At 41.4% G+C, this 22276-nt stretch overlaps 1 protein-coding gene across 1 annotated transcript in view; it reads right to left on the bottom strand.

Annotated features, from left to right (window-relative positions):
- CPLX1 (complexin 1) overlaps nucleotides 1-22276 on the bottom strand; it is a gene marked incomplete at both ends in the record, with an annotated part of 103242 nt that overhangs the window by 23434 nt on the left and 57532 nt on the right. Inside the window, one exon of the mRNA XM_084224783.1 lies at nucleotides 14063-14238. Coding sequence (XP_084080909.1) covers nucleotides 14063-14238 — 176 coding nt within the window. The remainder of the gene's footprint in view (nucleotides 1-14062; nucleotides 14239-22276) is intronic.

The following is a 22276-nucleotide window of genomic DNA, read 5'->3' as shown; positions in this document are numbered from 1 at the left end:
GCTCCTATTTACACTGCTCTGTACTTAAGACACTTGCCAAGATACACGTTGTAGAATTAGACAGTGAGGAGCTTCACACTATCATCTCCTACCATGACTTCAAATATTGGTTTTGTCTGCCTCAATAATTTAGGAAAAAAACACAAGGGGTGCCCAAAGCACCAGGATGGGAAAACAAATTGTCCAAGTAGTGAGACTTCTTAAAAAACATAATGTCACTGAGCTTGAAACCTTTTACTGAAGAAGGTTTATCAAAGGTATGGTTTCATAATTGTCTTAAGCAGATTTAATTTATTTTAGTGAGTTCAAACTCTGTTGTTACTGTCAATAATGTGGCACCTCTAACATACACACATTTATGTATGGATCATTAAACTGAACAAATGAGACAAAGACTTTAGACAGGTAAGTTTCCAGTTACACAGCGTGGGAGTGCAGAATCTGAGGCCAGCCTTCTGTCCCTGGTGCCCTTGTAAGTGCCCTCAGTATTCCAAAGTGCCAGGTTTGCCCTTGAGAAATAGCCATATTTTGCAGAGAGAAGCTGCCTGTTGGAAACCCAGAACCAGCCAGGAGAAGGAAAGGAACATAATCTTGTTTGCTTTGAAATCTGATTTTGCATTAGCGAGCCAAGAAGAGATCAGAAGCGGTGCTGGAAACATGAACTGACCGTTTTATTTGAACCACGCAAGTGAGCGGCTAGAAGGCAGAAGAGAAAAATCAATACAAATGTTGGTCTCTTGAGTTCTCTCATAATCTCTGATTTCTTTTGCCCTATCACTGTGATGATGGCTTCTGCCAACCAAATTCACTCACGGATTCTTGCTGGAAGATGCTGTAAAAAATATTGCGGTTCAGACCTGTGACTCCAGTCTCTGGAAGGGCCCAGAGGATACAAAATGCCTTTTACACAGGCTCCAGTGCGACATGTCAGAATGAGAGGCAGATTATGAGTAGTGTGACAGGCCTTTCTCCTTGACACTCACTAAGCCTGTCAAACAAGGTCGAGAGCTACATCTCTGAGAAAATTGAAGCTTAAACAAGGGACTGCACACACTTGTCAGGGGAAAGAGCCTTCAGAGTATTCCTGAACCAGTTAGATTCCTGTTCCTTTCCTCACAGTGTCAGATGCCCAGCAGGAACAGACATAGGCTTGCCAGCTTCTTATTCCACATTCACACACAAGCTTCAAAGGGAAAACCTGAAGCACCCCCTACCCTCCACCTCCAAATCTACACCACAAAGATGCCTTAAACCACTTGCCACACACTCAGCCTGAATGACAGAGTAGACATTCATCCAAAGGTGGATCTGTGCATTTCCATTTTTTTCTGTTTGCAGATCACCCCTCCCTAGCAAACATCTTGGAAGTGGAAAGAATACTTTCACAAAGCACTGAAATTTGCCAACAGTACATTGCTTTCCTTTGCAGCAACCTGTAAGAAAAGTAACATATATTCTTATGCTAACCCTGTATTTAAAACCATTGTTTTGGGATAGTATGATCACTTTTGAAACACCTGTAGAGAGATGTACAGTATTCCCACTGTCCAAATCCCACTTTAGCAAGAGCTTAATACAATGCCCCTTTGCAGCTCTCAGCTCAATCTGTGGTCCTCAATTCCTCCTCTGGAATCCATCTTCTTCCTTAAGGCAAGGGAGAAAGGCAAATGAAGAGCAAAGGCACACCTCAAGACTGAGAGACTCTTTCAGAACCACATACAACTTATTGCCTTTTTTATTGAAAGTCAGGATGAAAACCAACTCTCTGTAATAGGAAGGATGGATTTGAAAAGGCTAGAAGAGAGATGGCACACGGATAGGAGGAAGTGGTGATGTACTTCCTGATTTACAAAGCACCATCAAACTTGCAGGAGTTAACTAAAATGCTTTTGTTAAACAGCATCAGACTGACAGGACCCTGTCAGTGAGAATTTAGGGAACTTACTGCTCATTCATATTTCCAGAATGCTCTGTGTCATGTCCAAGGCTTTGCTGAGATGCAAGCATGACTCAAAAATATCTCTCTCTGTTCTTTATAACTTTCCATTCATCTGTCATATCGGAGCTGATCAGAAGGACAAGCTCTGCAGAGAAGAGCTGCAGTATTAGCAATGAGATATGGATAGAGACTGTCTCAGAAGATCTGGTCTTCTAAAACTTGCAGCCTTACTTCTGGATTAAAAATCAGCTAAATTTAAGCCACAAATTTGAATTCCCATCTTGAGATAAACTCCCATGTTATTGGAAAATAACTGACAGTGGACAGGGACAGAAATGTCTCCCTTGTCATTCAAACAGAGACTGTCTGCAGAAATCGGTGGTGCTGCCCTTACTTCATTGAAGACAACTTACTAAATCCTTCCCTTCTAAACAAACCTAATCATCCCTGCAAATTACAGCTTATTGATAACTGTGACTACAACCCCAGAATGTAGGAAGCAAGAATTTTATGGCCAGGTATGCAGCTATATCAAGCACACAGACATGTTGAAGCTGATTCTCTGCTTCTGTGCTACACTGCTTTTCCACTTTCGCCTTTGCAGGCCAGGTTTATAGTTTAAATTGGTACGTTCTGCCTAAAATATCTTAGTCACTCATTAAATAGAAGAAAGAAATGCTTTCAGCACCATCCACTAGTCAACATCCAGGGATTCATCAGAAAGCTCCTAATATGAGAGAACAGTTGAGGGATTTTCAAGAAAGGTACACTGGGATGCCTCTATCCCCAAAACAACTTGGCAGCAGCTGGAATAAACTTTCAATCAGGCATGCAAGTCCTGATTAAAAAGCACCTAGAAACCCCACTGTGCTTTCTGTATTATCCAAGGGGCAATTTATCAGCTGCTTTTCTCACAGCAGCCTTGGACTATTTCTATCTCTGGCTGAAGAATCCTTCCTCTAAATTACAGTCAGCCTGTTAAAGAAGACAGAATTTACATCCCTATAACTGAGCATGAAAGAAATAATCCAGCAGCTGTAAAATTAATAGTGAAATCCTACAAAACTCTATGGAGTCAATTTCAAAAGTAAGCTCAGCCATGTTATGACCCTAAATTCCTAAGGGGCTGCTGGGAGGTCTGGCTTGGGACCCACAGCATAAAATCAGTGTACATACTCCACAGTACTTGGTTTAGACTGATACTCTTGAGAAGACCATGTAAACAGTTTCAGGAAATAATGGAAGATTGAACATGATGGCTTGGAGTTGAAAGGCTGCATTCTCCCTCCCTCCATCCTAACCAAAGAAAAGAAATTCCTCCATGAATCCTTCAAATGAATACAGACTCAGGTTGTCTTTGCTTTCCAGCAGGAATAGACATAGAGAAAAGATTCAAGGGTGTACCAAAAAGCAAAGGAGAGAACCTCAGAAAACCATAGACAACAGAAATTATGAAAAAGCAAACATTTCCCAAAAAATTCCCTGCTTCCCTCCTGGCAGCAACCAGTCTGTCTTCTCCAAACTCTCACACAGTCAGAGGAATGTCACAACCTTTCTTCTGCATCAGCCTGGAGCCCCAGAGAGGGCACGTTGCACTGGAGTCTGGTAAGATTAAGTTGGCCCTATTCATGACTGCCTAAAAACCAGCCAGTGAGGGACAGAACTCTTGAGACCCTCAGGAAGACCATATGAATTGCCAATCACTATGAACAGGGCATGCAAACTGTCCTGTTCCTTCCCAGCTTAACCATAAGCAATATGAGTCCACAGGGAATGAAGACACAGAGCAGGCAAGGCTACACAACTATGACAAGGAAGGCATGGTTAAAACTTTATCACCCTGTCCCATGCATGAACTCAGACCTTGCCTTGGATTAGCCCTTCTTCTTTCAGGCATGGGCTGACTAATCCCTTCTGACAGTCTTAAATCCCAAACTGATGTAGCTGAGAGCACTGCCAGAGCAGATGCAGAACTTCATGCTGATGCCAGGACAAAGTCACATCCTGCTCTAAGGAAGCACCAGCATTTCAAAAGCTCAGCCTGGCTCTGATGACTTTCAACAAAAAAGAATGATGCATCCATTAGCTGAGCCATGAAGGTGCCAGGCTGCATTCTCAAGCAGGCATAACTCCACTGGTCTCATTAATTCCTGGTGAGTTATCTGACCATTCAGGACTCAGATAACAAACTGCCAAAAGAAGAGACATAATGTGGCTATTGCCTGATTAGAAGCACTAATGGGAGCTCTTTGGCTGCAGCAAAAATGGAACAGACCTTTTAATCTTGTTTGGTGACCTTCACAATCCTTGAATTAGCTTGTCCTATAAGAGAATCAACAAATGTACAAGCCCTTCCCCTTGCATCTGATTTGTAGGCTAGGAAAAGAAAAGTTACATGAAAAACAATGGTGCAGCTATACTAAATAGAGGCAATGGTACTGATCAAATTACTCTCCAGTAATTGTCTGCATTTTGACAATGACACAGGCAGCATGGTAGTATGATCCAGAAGGATTCCAAAGGACAGAGCTGCCTACCTTTAAAGTTAAGATGAATGAAAGATTTAAAGTGGTTGTGTTTAAAAAAACCCAGAGCTCCTCCAGCCACTTAGTCAAATTTTATACCATCCTGACTGAGGTTTTTTTCTATGAACGGAAAAATATTTTATTCCCCAAAGCAGCAGAGCAGCAAATAAGCTCTTCTGCTTTTTAATGTTTTCCCTTTTTGGGTTTTAACCAAGAAAAGATTCCATGTAGTCTTAGCTCTACTGGCTAAAGGAATTCCAAGTGGACAGGAGTGGGCATGGCAACCAATTCTAGAGACCAGCAGCGATGGGAATTTATGTCATACAGACTCTGGGATGGCCCTCATTTTTAAGTTCTTCTGCTCCCTGTGGAGGTGTCCATGTTTTCAGGAGGAGAAGAAACTGTTTACTCATGGGTTAGACTATATCCCTAGTCCTTCAACACAGAAATGTGATTTCCTACTCAACTACTGCATGACTTTGGGCAGATTGCCCAATTTCTTCATCTGTAAATCACACACACAAAAAATTAATATTAATCACATTATTAATTAAATTAATAAGTACTTTTTAATACAGTATGTATTATATTATACATTTTATAATCTATCTAATTTACATATATAGAATAGAAATAATTAAACCAACTAATAATCACTTAAAAATTAGATTTTGGAGATCTCTTGGGAAAAACCCCTTCCTCTGTGCCACGGGGTCCTACTGGCTGATGTGAGTAAGATTCAGCCACATTTACAATCACAAAAAGATGCACCAAAAAGCCAAAAACGGAGAGAAATGGTATTTCAGAGGTGAATGCAGAGTTGTACTGGCACTGGAAAAGAACTTGCAAACGACCATTTGTTGAGGTATATATTTTGTGTCTGTCCAAGTACATGAGCCAAATGCTTGGAGTTTCAAGGAGTCACACCCAGGAAGGTTTGAGACCCCATTCAGATGCCCTTCCTAGCTGAATGGCAGCACTTCTACCTGTATGTCATACATTTCGGGTCACTTTGCACCCAGTCCTGAGTGACTGAACTTCTCAGTGCCATGTCAGCAATGTGCACAGGTTCTGTCAGCCAACAAGACAGAAGTTGTTTAAGTGAGGATTTCAGCTGAATCACTGTAAAGGACACCCTAGTCAGTGAGTAACAGTAAAACAGGCTGCATTTCAAGAGACATTTCAGTAACTTCAGAAGCATCACCCAGTGGGATTTCGTTAGCAAGTATCCAAAGTGACATCTACTGGTGCAGATTTGGACTAGCGCAAAACACAGAAATCAAGTTGGAGCAAGGCAGAGCTGCACAAAGAAGCAGACTAATGAGCCCCAAATGTACTAGTGAGGCAGTCAGCACCTGGTTCTGCTGGATAATTGAAGCTCCAACTATTATGGAAGCAGATGAAAATGATGCCAATTTTCTTCCAAGCTCCAATGGTTTGCTAAAGATACCTTCCCACGACAAATTTTAGAAAATAAAATGGCCTACAGCTACGGCACAGGAAGGAATGCATGCAGGTTTTCCCATAAGGGAAGGTCTGTTAGTTTAATGCCAAGAGATAAGGCTTGGAACACACATTTTCATTCAGACCACCTATGGAATTCTGTAGATATACCTGGTTGGATTCACCAAGACCAAGACATGGTGCATATCCTGGGATTCTAAGGAAATATAAAGATGAAACTTCTCTGTTCAGGTAAGGACAGATTCTCAAAAATGTCCCTGAAGATAGCTTTGTCTAATAATGGACCTGGAGGTCCTTGGCAGGAACATCAATCCCTGTTCTGTGTTGAAAAGCGCATCTGGGAAGGCACCACTTCCCTCTCAATTTGCAAGAGAGACTGGGCATACCCAGATAACTAAAACTTGGGCATACCCAGATAACTTTATTAATTTTTTTTTTCAATTTGTGATTGCATTTCCTCTTACTGGAGTAGGCTAGTTGGTTCACCCTTTCACAAAAAACAGTCATTGCCTTACAGACACGGGGATGTTTTTTGGAGATACAAGCCTGAAAATTAAATTTTGCCTGGTATTTCCAAAGGTAGAAAGTTCTGAAGAAGTGGGTGATTTAGTAAAATTGCAAAGGCCTGCAGTTTGGAAACAAGCTTGATGGTAAAAATCTGTACTCAAGTCTATGTAAAAAACTGGTAACAGAAACTCCAGAATCTGACTCAGAGGCAACATAGGCCAGTCAGGATGTCCTTGCAGACAACTGCTTGAGAATAAAAGTTCTGGCAAAAGGGCAGAAGTCTCATCCAGGTCAAATCACTGTATCCCCTTGGAAGCCTCTGAACACCAATATGAAAATGATCTGCAGCATTATAATGCTCTTGAATCACAAAGCAAAAGCGCTTCTTTCTTCCAAATCTGCCTGGACTTCCTACAGCCTATCCTCAATAACCAGCGTATCAAATGTGGGCAGAACACCAAAGGATGTTGTCCTTGCAATGTTCTTTTTCCAGGACAGCCGGTGACTTAATGCTGCAAAGAGTGCAATTGTTATCAGTTTTCACCCTTAGTGCTGTTATGACTGCTCTCAATCATCCCACTCAGCCATTTCACTCCATGGAAGGCACAGCATAATGGCCACCTTGCAAAATATCACACCAGGAGTGTCACAGCCAAGTCTTTTGCTTCCTCATAGCCAGAGGACCTGTGACCCAGTTGCAAACACTTCTGTCTATACCACAAAGAGAATCGGCACTGAACTAAACTAAGGAGGATAATTTTTACTTTGTTTTTTATCCTGAATTATAAAAATCCACTGTAGAAGCAGAGGAGTCCAGTTAATGATACCTCTCCATCTGCACAACACTTATAGATCTCTGAAAATCTATTTTAAGGCCCCAATACTGAACAGTAAACTCACCTTCATTAGATCACAAGGGCTGGATAAAAATTTACATCACTGGTTTAACATCAATGATTTAAAAGGGAAGAGATCAGACAGAGTCTTCATGTTCATAGGAAGATTTTTATCTTTGGAATTAAAGAACGTGATTCATTGCTGAGGAAAATATTTTCTTTGAGATCTTTCATTTTTTGGCATGCAAATAACACAACTTCTACACTTTTTTCAGTTGCCAATAGTCTCCAATGACAGATATACTATTATATTTCTTGCTCTCAAGGCAAAACTGCACAATCAAAATTCATTTTCTGGCAGTGAAATTTCAATCCTTTGTCCAGGGATTTTTAAAGCCCTTGGCAATATCTGCATCTGAAATTATACAAGAATAAAACACCAAATAACGTATAAGAGTTTAGCTAACAGTAGCGAAGCTATTTTATATCAACAAAATTTTATCAAATTTAAGTTTGCACTCCTGAGCTGGGAGTTTAGTTTCAAAGCTCCAATATTGCTGAAGAACAGACCCAGTTCACATTCTGCTATTTCTCCTCCTCTAAAATGGGATTTTAGGAGCTATGCACCAGTTACGTAAGGAAATATGCTAATGAAATATTGAAATTAAATAATTATATGATGTTGCATCTTGATTATCTGACATAAAAATCTAGGACTGCAGCTATAAATCCTGATTGCCTTTTTGTCTGAGTGATTTAGTGCTAAAAGTGAGTTCAGCAATCAGATTAAAAAAAAAAAAAAAGAAAAGAGAAAAAATGTTCCTGTTCCTACATTCCTAAAAAAAAGTAAATTCCAATATCATCTACCTTGAGCCATGGAAGACCAGGAAATTACATGTGTTAAATATCCACAAGGAACTGAATAGTATTCATGGTTTTCCTGGGACCCAAAGTGCTGTGTCCAGCTCTGGGGCCTCCAACATGAGGAGGAGATGGACCTGCCGAAGAGAGTCCAGAGGAGAGTCACAAACAAGGCCTAAAGAACCTCTCCTGTGAAGATGGGCTGGCATGGCTGGGGTTTCTTCAGCCTGGAAAAAAAGAAGACTTCAGGGACACTTAGAGCATCCTTCCAGTGGAGAAAGGGGCCGACAAGAAGGCTGGAATGGGACACATACAAGGCCGTGGAATGATAGGACAAGGGGGAATGGCTTTGAATGGATAGAGAGCAGGTTTACACTACAGAATAGGTAGAAATTCTGTACTGTGAGGGTGGTGAGGCATTGGCACAGGCTGTCCAGAGAAGCTGGGGATGCCCCATCCCTGGCAGGGTTCAGTGTCAGGTTAAGACCTGGCTTTGAGCAACCTGGTCTGGTGGCAGGTGCCCCTGACCACAAGAGGGAGGGGCTGGAACTTGATGATCTTTGAGGTGCCCTCTAACTCAAACCCTACAATGATTCTTTGGACAATTCCAAATATTGCAGAGAATCTATCTGCCTAACCAATGAAAGCATCAAATGGTGTAGACAGAAATATGGGAATAATTAGTGGCACACACCCAGAGACAGAAGGGACTCAAACAGAGCAAGGACTGCACATTCTCCTGCTGTGTGATATGCTGCCTGTAGGAACAAACCTCAAACCCAGATTTTGCCATTCCTCTACTACCTGCAAAGGCACAAGCAGTTCTGAAAGTTCCTTGCTGTGCCATGGAGGCTCACTGATGGAACAAGTTGTTAATATTCTTCTGCCACCAAAGCCTAGACCACATAACGACCCTTCTGCATTCATAACTCACAAACAGAAAAATGTCACAGACATGTTTTATGAAAAATCCTTTCTTTAGGATTTTTTCTCTTGAGTAGCTGAGAAGCTTCAGAAACGAAATGTAAACAATTATTATCTGCTGCTGTATAATGCAACAGGTAGATCTGATTAGTCTCATGTGGTTGTTTCTAATTAATAGCTAATCACAGTTAGCTGGCTTGGACTCTCTGAGTCACGAGCTTTTGTTATTGTTCTATTCTATTCTTTTCTTTGCTAGCTTTCTGATGAAATCTTTTCTTCTATTCTTTTAGTATAGTTTTAAAATAATATATATCATAAAATAATGAATCGGCCTTCTGAAACATGGAGTCAAGATTCTCATCTCTTCCCCTCGTCCTGGGACCCCTGTGAACACCACCACATTTGGTGACCCCGAATGAAGAAAAATTTCACAGAAAAATCTAAAAAAACTCTGTCCTCCACCCTGATAAATATCAGAAGAAATCCTGCTTAAGATGAACGGAGCTATGTTAGTGAAAGCATAGTAATAACAGTAATAGAGAATTAAACCCTCAGATGAGGAAATTCATTACATTGCCATCAGAATTTTGATATTGCATAGTAAATGAGCTTGAGAACATAGGTTGTAAGACACATCAGAGATGAAATACTGAACACCTTTTTATTAAGAAAACAATTAACTTTGTCTTATGCAGTGGGAGAGCTGACTTCCTAGAAGCATAAACAAATGATCATGCACTGTGTCACACCTTTACACAGCATTCAACAAGGACAATTACAATTGTAGAGACAACTTTAAATCTTTCACATTAGAATTTTCCATTTGACACTTTTCCATACTTTTCATGCAGATTTCATGCTCCATTGAAAGGGCAGAAATCTTCATTAATATAATTGAACTTCAGCTTATTGGACATAAACTATGTGCTCTGTAGGACACAAATCCTTAATAATGTAAGCACAGGAGTCCTTATTAATGTGCTATAAACCATGTGCTATATAGCATATGACCAGCATGTAAGGCTGGTTAAAGACAAGCTGGGCCAGAGGCACTTCCCCCTTTCACTCAGAGAACTGAGTATATAAAAAACTACTGAAGCAGCTCATGTTCCAACTCAAGCATGCACCTAAACCTAAATTCTGCCCTGCAGTCAAGCTATTTGGACTATGCTTCCATCCCTTGTGGTTTAAACCCACTATTGTAAGGATATCTCTGAGCTTCTGCTACCTGTCAACAGGGATTCAGCAATACTGACTGCCTAAAACACCTGTGAGATTTTCAGGAAGCCAAACTGAGGACATTGTCTCACTAAGACACATAGAGGGTTAACTACTGAGTATGGAATAGGGGCCCTTCAGGACTGGGCTCTACCACAGTGGTAGAAATAATTGATTATGTAAATAACTAATTATTACACAAAGAAAGTAATTCACTTTCACTGCTGAGGTGTGCACACACACAAACAATTTGTTTATAGAAGGCAGTATTCCACCCAAGAGCGCTGGAAACAAGAAAGCTGCTGCAGCATGGGAAGCTGATAGTATGTGCTATTAGCAAGGCAAGAGGGATATTGGCTACCCACAGCCTCACCTGCCAGACAGAGGGGCACTCAGCAGTCATGCCTGTGCTGGTCAGGGGCAGCTGGGATAGGGCCAGAAGATCTGTGAGGCATTAGTGTCAAAACCAGATCAGATGAGAATGCCTGCTGCATGCACACCTCCTGAGGCAGGAGGAAGCTGGAGTATACCCCAGTTATGCTCTTTACATTCTTTCAGTCCATTTTCACTACCAGATGCGTGGCTTTGATATTGGGTAGTAGGTCAGACCAGTAGCATTGGGTAGATATCTAGTAGTAGCTTAGGTGGTCCAGTTATTTCAAAATGTCACGTTCAAATGTTATTCCTAAAAATTTGTCTCCAAATGAAAATTTTAATGGGTGGTAGTGGGGGGGGAAACCCAAACAACTCATTTCTGTGTAATTCATACTGCCTCTCCCTAAGTAATTCCTATACCCAGCTGCCATGCTGGGTTGAGGGCGTACATGCCTCAATTTACCAGACTGGATTTAAAGTTAACACAGGCTGGAATGTATCTGTGGTATTTGACATCATTCCTTTTAGGCCCTGCCATAGCCTCCCATATTTCCTGAAGGGCTAAACAAGAGAGCACATTCATAACACTTGTTGGAAAGCCAAGGCAAAAAGTCAAAAACAACAAACATGAAGAGTCCATCCTGTCAGCCTCTCCTAGAGCCATATGAGCTCACTGGTGAAGCTGTGATTCCCTGTATTGCTTCCCTAGCATCCTGCAGCTGCACTAAGGAATAATTGTGACTGTGGGTTCATAACCTATGACACACACTTTCGAACTTTCATTCTGCATAAATAATCTGTTCCTATTCAGTCACTTGAACTAATTGCTCATTTTTCACTCTCTCACATGAGAAATGAGCAAAGGTCATAATGGAGTTTTCTAACTTAAAATGTCTTCAACTTTATCTGTTAGCAACAACTTGTGCTTGTAAACCAGACAGAACATGTGTTTCGGTTTTATTCTTTTCCACATTTTTGCTTTTACTGGGGTTAGATGAAATGAAGGCAACTGCTAAATAATCAAGTAATGGAGGAAATAATCCAGCTCTTTTTTAATTCTTTCAACATTTGTTTCATATTTCTAACCACCAACCATCAATACTAGACAACAGTCTTGTGTATCATCAAATCCACCGCTTTGTCAGCGCAAGGTGAGAAGAAAAGAGGAAGAGAAAGAGGAAGAAATACAGCTTCTTTCTACAGCTTTATCCATCTTTTCTGATTCTGCAGAAAACACCTTCATCTTTCAAATGCATGCTACTTGGGATTATTCCAGGGAAAAAGAAAACCACAGGAAAACAAGCTCACAACCCAGATGTCCTGCCCCAAGCAGGACTACCTGATGCTAATTTCAAAGGTACTCCACCACACCAGTCCAGAGCCTCAACTGAGGTCAAATAATGTTCCTCCAAGCATTCCTGTTCTCCTTTTCTTCAGACCCAAGTCCTTGACAAATTTTCAAGGATTCAGTGCATTTCTAAAAGATTTTGCTACTCAGTGCCCAGCCAGCTCAGCAAAGTCCAGATAGTTGCCAGTGTCATAGGGAAATCCCCTCTGGCTGTAGCTCAGGCTGTATGCATCCTACTCATGAATGAGATCACCTTGAAATTATAACACAGGACATCTCAAACTTCTTTAATGCTTTTACAGCAGTTTTCCCAACAGCAAGAAAAAGGCAATCCCTATCTACATCTAGAACAATTCGGTGGTCCAGAAGAGACAGTCACCTGTGAAAACCAGGCATTTGCTCATTTGCCTGCAACTGAGAAATTCACTGCTCTTTGTTTGCCCCTCATGATCTCTGTCATTGCTAAAAAGCAATTCTACTGTAAATGCACATTTAACATATTATGCAGACATTGATATGCTTATATTAATATACTAGATTCTCTAGGTATATATTCATGAAATACATTACTGCTGGGGTTGCTCAGCCTGGAGAAGAGAAGGTTCCAGGGAGCTTCATTGCAAACTTCCACACCTTGAGGGGGCTCATAAAAAGGAGGGAGAAGAAGGTAGTGACAGGACAAGGGAAATGTTTTTAAACTAGAAGAGGATGGGTTTAGATTAGATATTACAAATAAATTCTTCCTTCAGATGTGGTGAAGCCCTGGAACAGGTTGCCCAGAGAAGCTGTGGCTGCCCTGTCCCTGGAAGTGTTCAAGGCCAAGTGGGATGGGGCTCTGAGAAGCCTGATCTAGTGAAAAATGTCCCTACCCATGATACAGGAGTTGGAACTAGATGATCTTTAAGGTCCTTCCAAGCCAAACCATTTGACAGTTCTATGATGCCATGATCATAAAACAATTTTTGACCAGGTAGAGGTTCTGCATTTCTGTCAACCAGCAGCCTCTTTTAAATGATCATATGGATACCTTTCTCTGGCAGTGTCAAGGGTAGACAATTCCCTCTAAGTCCTTTCTTTTCTTAGAAGCATAATCCTCAATTTCTTTATTTGCAGAACATTTTGCAGTAACTCTTTGCAAGCTGCACTGTGTCTCCAGAGAAATTTACCCTCATTCATGCTTCCATCATGAATCGTAAAAACTGGGTGAGAAGCTTGGCCCAATTCAGATATAGTTTTATTTATGTCTGTTCCAAGACATGTTCTTAGAGCACAGAGATAGGAACTGCACAAGGAAACACCTCTTATACTGAGCAAGACTTTCTTGTTTTATCTACAGGTATTTTCTTTGGCATGTGATGTAAGTCACCTGACAGGCCTTCATCATTAGAAACTCCTTGTCTAACCACTGCCCACATTTCTTTCCAAGATATCTGAACACCAAGAGATCTTCTTACAACGTAAGTTATTCTAAAGAGACAGCTTTGACCTGGCCTTGAGGGTGAGGCATCAAAACTGTCTTCTCCCTCCACACATCAATCTCTCATAGTTAATGTATAAAAACTTCCTTTCAGATGAAAGTGTGAGTGGTAGAAGCCTAAATATTAACAATAGAGTAGATTTGTCCCATATCACAGGTCAATAAAGCTTTGGAATCAATACAGAAAATAACTGCAACAGAAACTCATTCTCAGAAACTCACTGAATTATGACTTTTCTCACAAACCACAAATGCAAGCTTGGAAAACATCCTCACGGGGACAAGGAAGCCTCTAATACTTAATATAATATGAGTGCTTAATAGATGATGAGAAAAACAGATCGGTTTCTCCCCCTCACCTTCACTCTATTTCAGCTTTGCAGGGCTTTGCTCTGTGGCAGGTGTGTTCAGACAGGAACAGGGCTTGAGGAGGAGTGCACAAAATTAGAAAAGTTCTGTGTGGCAGAGGAGTTACCTGGTCCTATCCAGGTGCCTAGGGAAGGGGACTAGTCACAAATCAGCTGAGAACAGGTGTTCTTCACTGGGCATTACAAGTGGACCAGAGTGTGTTGAAAGCCAGTCACCTACCTTGTCTCGAATCCCTTGTCTCATAACTTCTCTTTCAGCCTCCATCTTGGCATATTTGGCTTTCCTCTCTTCCTCTTGTTGCCGAAGCGCTTCCTGTCGCTCTTCTTCTTTCTTAGCAGCATCTGGGTCTTTCTCCTCATCCCCACCCAGCATCTTTCCCATGTCTTTGGTAGCCCCTAGAGAAGCCAAAAGAGAAAATGAGCCCTGTAAGAATGTGGTGAGACCCCCCAGGATGACAGCTCTCTCCTTCCCCATGCTCAGGGGATCTGTCATTCCCTCTGCATCTGGAAAGGTTTCTCCTTTCACTGGGGAGGCAGCACACTCTTCCCCCAACCCCAGGCAGGAGGTGGGCAAAGCACTTAACCTGATCAGGTAAGTTACCTGGCACTGGCAGGAGAAGCACAGCAGCAAAAGGAAGAGACCAAATTTGTAGATTTGCATGATGGCAGCACAGTTTGTTTGCAGTCCTGAAAAGGACAAGCTGCCATCCACACTATGTTTTCACTTCATCAGCTCAGACAAGTGACTGAAGGTTGATTTTGAAGGGTCTTTAATGTAATAGGCAAGTAATACATCCAGAACAAAATGACACCAGGGCTGGGAAGGAATTTGAAATCTTGATTGCAGGGATGAGTAATCGCGCTCTTAATTGCTATCAGAAATTACACATACCATGACAGGTAGGACCACAAGGCATTAGCAAACAGTTGGAGTTGATGAATTCTAGGCTCCTGCCTCAGAAAGAAGCAGCATCTCTGCATGTCTCCTATCAGTTCTCGGACACCACCACCTCTAATGCTTAGCACCTATGTGAGATCATGTTTTTGTCCTGTCCCACTCCTGAATACGCACTGCTCCCAAATTTTCATTGCCTGTGTGTTCCTGAGGCAGTTTTTTGTTGTTGTGCAAAGCCCTTGCACAACCATGCAAAGGAGGTTTCCTGCACACCCTTTTACCCCCAAAGTCCTGCATAAATCCATTTATCCTGTGACATTTTTATTATCAAATAACTGTCAATAATCCAGCTAGGAAGAAAAACAGCGGCTGAGGAAAGGGGAAGAGCATGTACTGTGAAGCAGCATCATCAGGGCACTGGAGGGCAGCAGCAGGATCAAGCCTGGTTGGATGGCTGAAGAGAAGACACATACCCTTTGGAAGCAGTGTTGGACCTTGCCTGCAGCAGGAAAACACCCTGCATCTTTTACTAAAAGAGGTTCTTTCTTCCTGGAAAAACACTGTAGGTCCTTAGATGATGAGTCAGGACACCTCCATATTGGCTCGATGCTGGCTGAGATTTAACTGATTTAATCTGAGACAGCCTTATTCTGACACACAGTCACAATTACACCTATACAACAACTCTTGTTTTCCATAAAGCAAAGATTTCTGGCGTTTACAAAGGAGACACTATCAAAGACCTGCCAAGTAATTGTTGGTTTCACCAGAGGCTAAGTGAAGGAAAGAGGTTCTCACAACCCTTTATGAAAAGCCCTTATAAATTACTCTTCATGTGTCAACACTGCTGGAGGACTGTGATTGTCTTGCTTTCCATATCAGTTCTTGGGATAGTGATTGAAACCTTGATCCTTAAGGGACGAAACACCTGCAACCTGTCACAATGTTCCCTCCTGAATTGCATCAGTGATGGCACTTATCAGATCAACTATTGCTTCTAATAACCACCAAGGAATCTGGAAAGAGGTAAGCAGATCCCTTTTTTCTCCACACTTCTTTTCCAGGTTAAATGTTTTCCCAGAACCCTAAGCTGAAAGCCACCCTGAATCAAAAACAATCCTCCAATCCCCCAAAATGTGACAGAGAAATATCCCCTTTACATCTCCCACAGAGAAGCATGGGAAAACAGATAATTTTAAGCCTTACAAGATATGGTTGTAATACACAGGGTTCTTTGGGGTTTTTTTTGCTGGGGGGAAATGACACCAGTAAACAGGAATGTCTGTATTCAGCTGCCTAACCACAAACCACTTGATGCTTCCATTGCTAGGTAATCTGTGGCTTAAAACAAAAACACACCTAGGGACTCCAGACAAACCCCCAGACAATATTTATGGTCCCTGTCTACTGTTCAGCCTTCCTCTACCACCATTTTGTATCCTTCACTGCAGGATCAGAGTAATACAGAAATTCTTGCATATTGATGGAAAATTTACCCAGACCATCTGGCTACTTCTCTCCTGTAGTGCAAGGAAGGCTAACTGAAATTGCAAATAAGCTAAAACTTCACAGCAAGCAAAAATGAAATATAGCCTAGTTGTGTCACCCATCCCTACTGCAGGAATCTCTTTAAGCAGCCTTTTTGTGCAAACACCAGTGATCACAAATCTCACTAACACCTTTAACTTCTGGGTCCCCTCAAAAGATTTCTTCACTGATGATCAAACTGATTTGGGTTCAATAATCTATCAAGTTTACCCCTTTTTAGCTCCTCTCCAGACAGCATAATACTCTAGTTACTTAGGAAACAGAATTCAGCAACAGAGGTTTTTGGCTTTTTTTCCATTCTAAGCACTACTTCTAGGCTATCATTAAGCTATAATGTCAGTTCATCACATAAGAAGTGAAATTGCATAACTATATTTTATTTCTCAGGCAAGACCAAGCTTTTAAATACATAAGGCATTTTGTTCTGCAGCCATTCAGCGTAGAGGACACTTAGAAGAACAAGAGTGGATCAGGATCCTCATAGATTCTCTTAATTCACCTCTGATTTCAAAGTCACCTTTTAAGTGTCCAAAATGCTACACTGTGGTATCACTGTTAAATAACTGGAAGGAAATGTATTAGGAGAATCCAAATTTTACACTACATTTTAACTAAGGACTCTTGTGTTACTTTTAGAAAAGCTTTCTTTTCCATCTCCTTTGTTCTTCATCCTAAACTGTAGACTTTGCTTTTAACATTCCCCGGATAACAGCTTATGGTTTTAGCAGTTCAGCAGCAAAGACTCCAGAGAATTCATCTATGTACAACTGAGGTGCATCAGTTATGGAAGCAAAGCAAAAGGAAGGAGCAGTTATTCTGTCCTTAAGCCCACTTTTGAAGCCTCAAAGGAAACAGAGGACGGACACGCTTATTGAATTGTTCATAGGATAAACCTGGGGGGTCTTGTCTTTATTTTGTCTTTTGGTCTTTCACACCCCACTCATGACATATACCATGACCAAGGAGAAGTGAGAAACTGCCACGCTATTCATTAATCAGCATGGAGTTTCAATCAACATTATTTCTAACATCTTTAGACAAGGCTACAGAAAGTAAACAGAAACAGCTAAAGGTCCAGGACAACATTTGCCAACTGTCACCTTTCTGGCTACAAACAGGGCCCTGCCCTCAAAGAACAAAAAACTTCTATACAGAAAATAATCCCAGAAGTGGTGTGAAAACAAGTGGCAAGGCAGTTATTTCAAAGCAATAGTAATTCACTTAGTCCATATGGGCTAAATAGCTAAATAATCAGGTGTTAAGCCAAATACTGTGGGTGCACTCAGATATGATGTGCTGGTTTTGGCCAAGGTAGAATAATTAATTTTCTTCACAGAGAACTACTTATGGGTTGCATTTTGGATTTGTGCTGAATACAGTGATGATAGATACATTTTTGTTACTGCCAAGCAGGGCTTACACAGAGACGAGGCCTCTTCTGCTTTTTGTGCTGCCACGCTGGTGAGGAAGCTGGAGGTGAATGAAAAATTGGGAGGGAACAGGTCGCCCAAAGTGACCAAAAGGATATTCCAGAACAGTATTCCATGAACAAAAAACTGGGTGCAAGAAGGAGGGAGGAGGGAACATTGGAGTGATGTCGTTTGTCTTCCCAAGCCGCTGTGAGGCATAAGGGGACCTTGCTGTCCTGGAGATGAAAAACCCCTGCCTGCTCATGGGAACCAGTGAATTAATTCCTTGTTTTGCATTGTTTGCATGCACGGCTTTTGATTTCCCTGTTGCCTTTATCTCAAACCCACAAGTTTTCTAGCTGGTGGGGAGGTGAGTGAGCAATTACAGGGTGCTTGGTTGTCAGTCAGGTTAAAACATGACATACGCATTTGTGTGAACTTTGCTGGGTTAAATCATCATCATGCATCTGAAAAACAGTAATATTGTTGTTCAGGTACCTGTGGGAGACACTCCCCAGCGAAACAGCAGAAAAGCAAATCATCTGTGTGGAAAGCAGTCCTGCAGTGAAGCTTTGGGGTTGTGGTGGACAAGCAGCCGACCCCGAGCTCACAATGTGTCCTGGCAGCAGAGAAGGCTAAAGTCTTCTGGGCTGCATTAGGAGCGCTGCTGACAAGAGGCTGAAGGATCCTTCCCATCTACTCAGCCCTGTCATGACCAAATTTGGAGTGATGTGCCCAGTTCTGGGCTTCAAGATACAAAAGAGAGATGGAACTGCTGGAATGAGGCAGCAAAGAAGGGAGACAGCCACGAAGACATTTAGGATGCTCAAGGACCTTTGATACAAGACGAGCCCAAGAGAGCAGGGACTGCTTAGCCTGGAGAAAAGAAGGTTCAAGGGGTTCCAGCAGTATGTGTAAACACCCAATGAAACAGAATGAATATGAGGGAGACAGACAGGTACCAGTGACAGGAGAAGAGATAACGTGTACAAACTCAAGTACAGGGAATACAATTTAAATATTAGAAAAAAAAAATTATTTGCAGAAAGTCACTGTGGAGTCTCCATCTGTGGAGATATTTAAAAATTCATGAGCCAAAGCCTTGAGCAACCTGCTGCGGGTAACCCTGTCTAAGAATGAGGCTGGACTAGACAACTTCTGTAGATGAGCAACAACTTCAGTGTGTGACTCTGTGAGACCTCATAAGTAAGTGTTTTGAACTACATCTGAAAGTGATTGAAGTTAATTTTGCAAGGAAATGATGAAGAGTACATGCCCAAATATATCCTGTATCGGAAGAAACGTAAATTCTTAACTGCCAGACCTCTGTTACAGAAGCACCACCAACCATGAGCTAACCCCTTAAAGGCTGACTGACATCAATCCAGCTTCCATGAAGAAAATGTAAACTCGCAAATCAACTTGCAAGAGTGCTGTTTAATTTGTTACTTGATAAAAAAAATAAATGTCCTAAATATGGCAGTCAAGGTTGTGTGCTGGGAAAGCTACAGGATTAGGATTACTAAGGATGACTTCCAGAAAAATAGGAACATCTTAGGCCTCCTTAATTAATTAAAGAATGATGGAAATTTGCACACAGCATTGTTTCAGGTAAGATAATTTTGTGAAATCAAAAGCTTTTCCTTTGCAAAATCTCATTTCATGTTGTAGAGAAGTGGCACCCAAACCTGTCTTTCAGAATGTAGCCATGTGTGTTTGCTTAGATCAGAGAATGTTGCAAAAGTTCTCCCTCTCAAACACAGGTTTCACAGGAAACAGCAAGAGATTTACCTGAAACAGGCATGCACTGAGGGAATTTTACAGGGTGGTTTTATTTTATTTTATTTTTGGAAGTACTATTTGTGGCTGAGACGTATTTAGATTGAACAGACAGGACAACAGATTCTTCAGAGTCTCTAAATCACAGCATGTCTCTTTATCACATCATCCAAACATAAGGAGCTAATCAAAGAGTACTGTTCTGGAGCAGGAATGGGTCACTCATTTTTGCAGAATCACTTCAGAAGCAGAACTAAATACGTTTTATTGATATCAGTGAAGATCATCAAGGTGATGACGCGAAGTTTATGTCTGGAAAAAGCAACCAAAACATCTGACTTCCTCCTGCTACAGTTTCAATAAAAGTGAAACAGCCCTCAAGGAAGGTATTGTGTAACATTCAAAACTGGTACTTCCATGAACAAAAAAACCATGTTTAAATATTAATACTGAAAAGCTCTAAAGAAACCATCACAATTTATCAATTAACTAAAACTAACACACCTAACAAAATGGATTAGTGATTCCTTTTGTAAACAAAGAACCAATGCCAAGTTCAGTTGACGAGCTCATTGAGAATTCATAGTATCCTGGAGAATGCTGTTTTCTGGTCTTTTTGGTAATGTGGGGATCTCTGATAAGAACCATTACTATTTTATTAAATTAAGAGATTCTCAATGAAATTCAAAGGGCAGAGTAGATAGAGATAACTCTCTCTCCTTACTTTTCCTGATCCACTCATCACAAATCTTAACACAACAGAGATAGGAAGCATTCGTGTGCATTTGTGCTTCCTGGGGCAATCTATGAGTCAATGCTTATTTCTAGGCCAGTGAGAAGCCTACCTTCTTCAGCATTACCTTTTCTGGGATATCATGGGAAAGACACCATGAGGATTAAAAGAGGTTCATTTACCCATGTCAAGTGATGAGCCATGGATTATGCGTCCTGCGCAAGTCAGATGGTGGCAGAATGCAAACAGGTAAGAGGAAGGAGTAGAAAAGGAGCACTCAAGGCTTCAGTTCACTTTGTTTAAAAATTAACAGTACTGAAGAATAGACAGCTACTGGGGACCTTTACTTCAGCCATTCCCCTACCCCAGACTCAACTGTCTCTGGTATTTCACCTCAATCTTTCTCTCTCCCTCTGTATACAACCTAGACAAACGTATTGCAAAACAAAACTGTTTTTCTTGCAGGGAAGCAAACTGGTAAACTGAGCAAATTCTCTCTAAAGGTACATGAGATATTTAAGGATATTTGGAGGTATTTAGAACACCAACTGTTCTGAAACATCACCACTATGGTAATGTGCCATTTCCCTTGCAGACACCAAGGTAGACTTTAAATGCTGATGTTGAAAGGCCTTTTGCCAGCTTGGTACAAACCCAAATGGAGGCACTTTGAATTTTCTAGAAATTTTTTCCACATTATCTGAGGCCTATACTATTATATATAGGTTGTGTATATAGGCCTATATTATTATACATAGGTTGTAACATATGCAAGACCTATATTTCACTCTGCAGATGGGTATTAAAAACAAAAAGTGAATGAGGTAGATAGCCACTTCAACAGAAAAAGGGTTTTCTTACCTTACAAGCTGCTGAATAGTCTTCTTTGACAGATAATGGAAAGTATGTTTTTACAGCAAGTCCCTGTCAGCCTCATTAAAATAATTTTTTTAGCTAAAATCTTAGGCACCACATTTTAATCTCTGCAATCTCCATCTCTGCACAGTGACAGCTCCTCTCTAGCTACATAGGACAGTACAGTACTTGCACACAAACCAACATCAATCTCCTGGTACCTGCACATTTGTGCAACAAATGGATAAATCCCTTTCCTATTGTCTCCTTCTAGCTTAAAATTAGCAATTCATATTTGTAAGTGAGTTCTTCCCTTAGTATATTACTGATTTCTTTGCACTGGTATCATGTCCTTTTAATACAACTTTAACTAAAACAATTAAGTCCCCCACGAAATTTATGTGGAGGCATCATTTTCAGGGGACATTCATTTCACCTGACATTAGACCTCTAGTCCAATAACCTGGACCTTTGGAGCTTTCTTATTTTTCATGGAATCACAGGATCATGTAGGTTGGAAAAGACCTTTAAGATCACCAACTCCAACTTCTAACCTAACACTGTAAAGTCCACCACAGATCATGTCCCTAAGTGCCACGTCTACATGTATTTTAAATGTCTCCAGGAATGCTGACTCTACCACTTCATTGTTACAGTCTGTTCCAATGTTTGAGAACCCTTCTGCTGGGTTTTTCCACATATCCAAACTAAACCTCCACTGGAACAACTTAACGCCATTCCCTCTCAGCCTGTCCCTTGCTAACTGGGAGAAGAGACCAACACCCAGGGGGCTAAAACCTCCTTTCAGGCAGTTGTAGAGAGTGATGCAGTCAACCCTGAGTCTCCTTTTCTCCAGGCTAAACACTCCCAGCTGCTTCTCACAGGACTTGTGCTCCAGACCCTTCACCTGAGGACCTCCTCAGCTGCTTTTCATAGGACTTGTGCTCCAGACCCTTCACCACCTCCCTTGCCATTCTCTGGAATATGCTCCAGCCCCTCAATGTCATTCCAGCAGTGAGGGGCCCAGAAGTGGACACAGCACTCAAGATGTGCCCTCACCAGCACCAAGTACAGGGGGACAATCCCTGCCCTGCTCCTGTTGGCCACACTATTGCTGATACAGGCCAGGTGCCACTGGCTTTCTTGGCCACCTGGGCACACTCCTGGCTCATTTTCAGCTGCCATCAATCAGCAGCTCCAGGCCCTTCTCTGCTG

Source organism: Fringilla coelebs, assembly GCF_963513975.1.
Source record: "Fringilla coelebs genome assembly, chromosome: Z".
Classification (NCBI taxonomy): domain Eukaryota; kingdom Metazoa; phylum Chordata; class Aves; order Passeriformes; family Fringillidae; genus Fringilla; species Fringilla coelebs.
The sequence above is the reverse complement of the archived record's forward strand: the minus strand, read 5'-3'. Positions and strand labels throughout refer to the sequence as shown.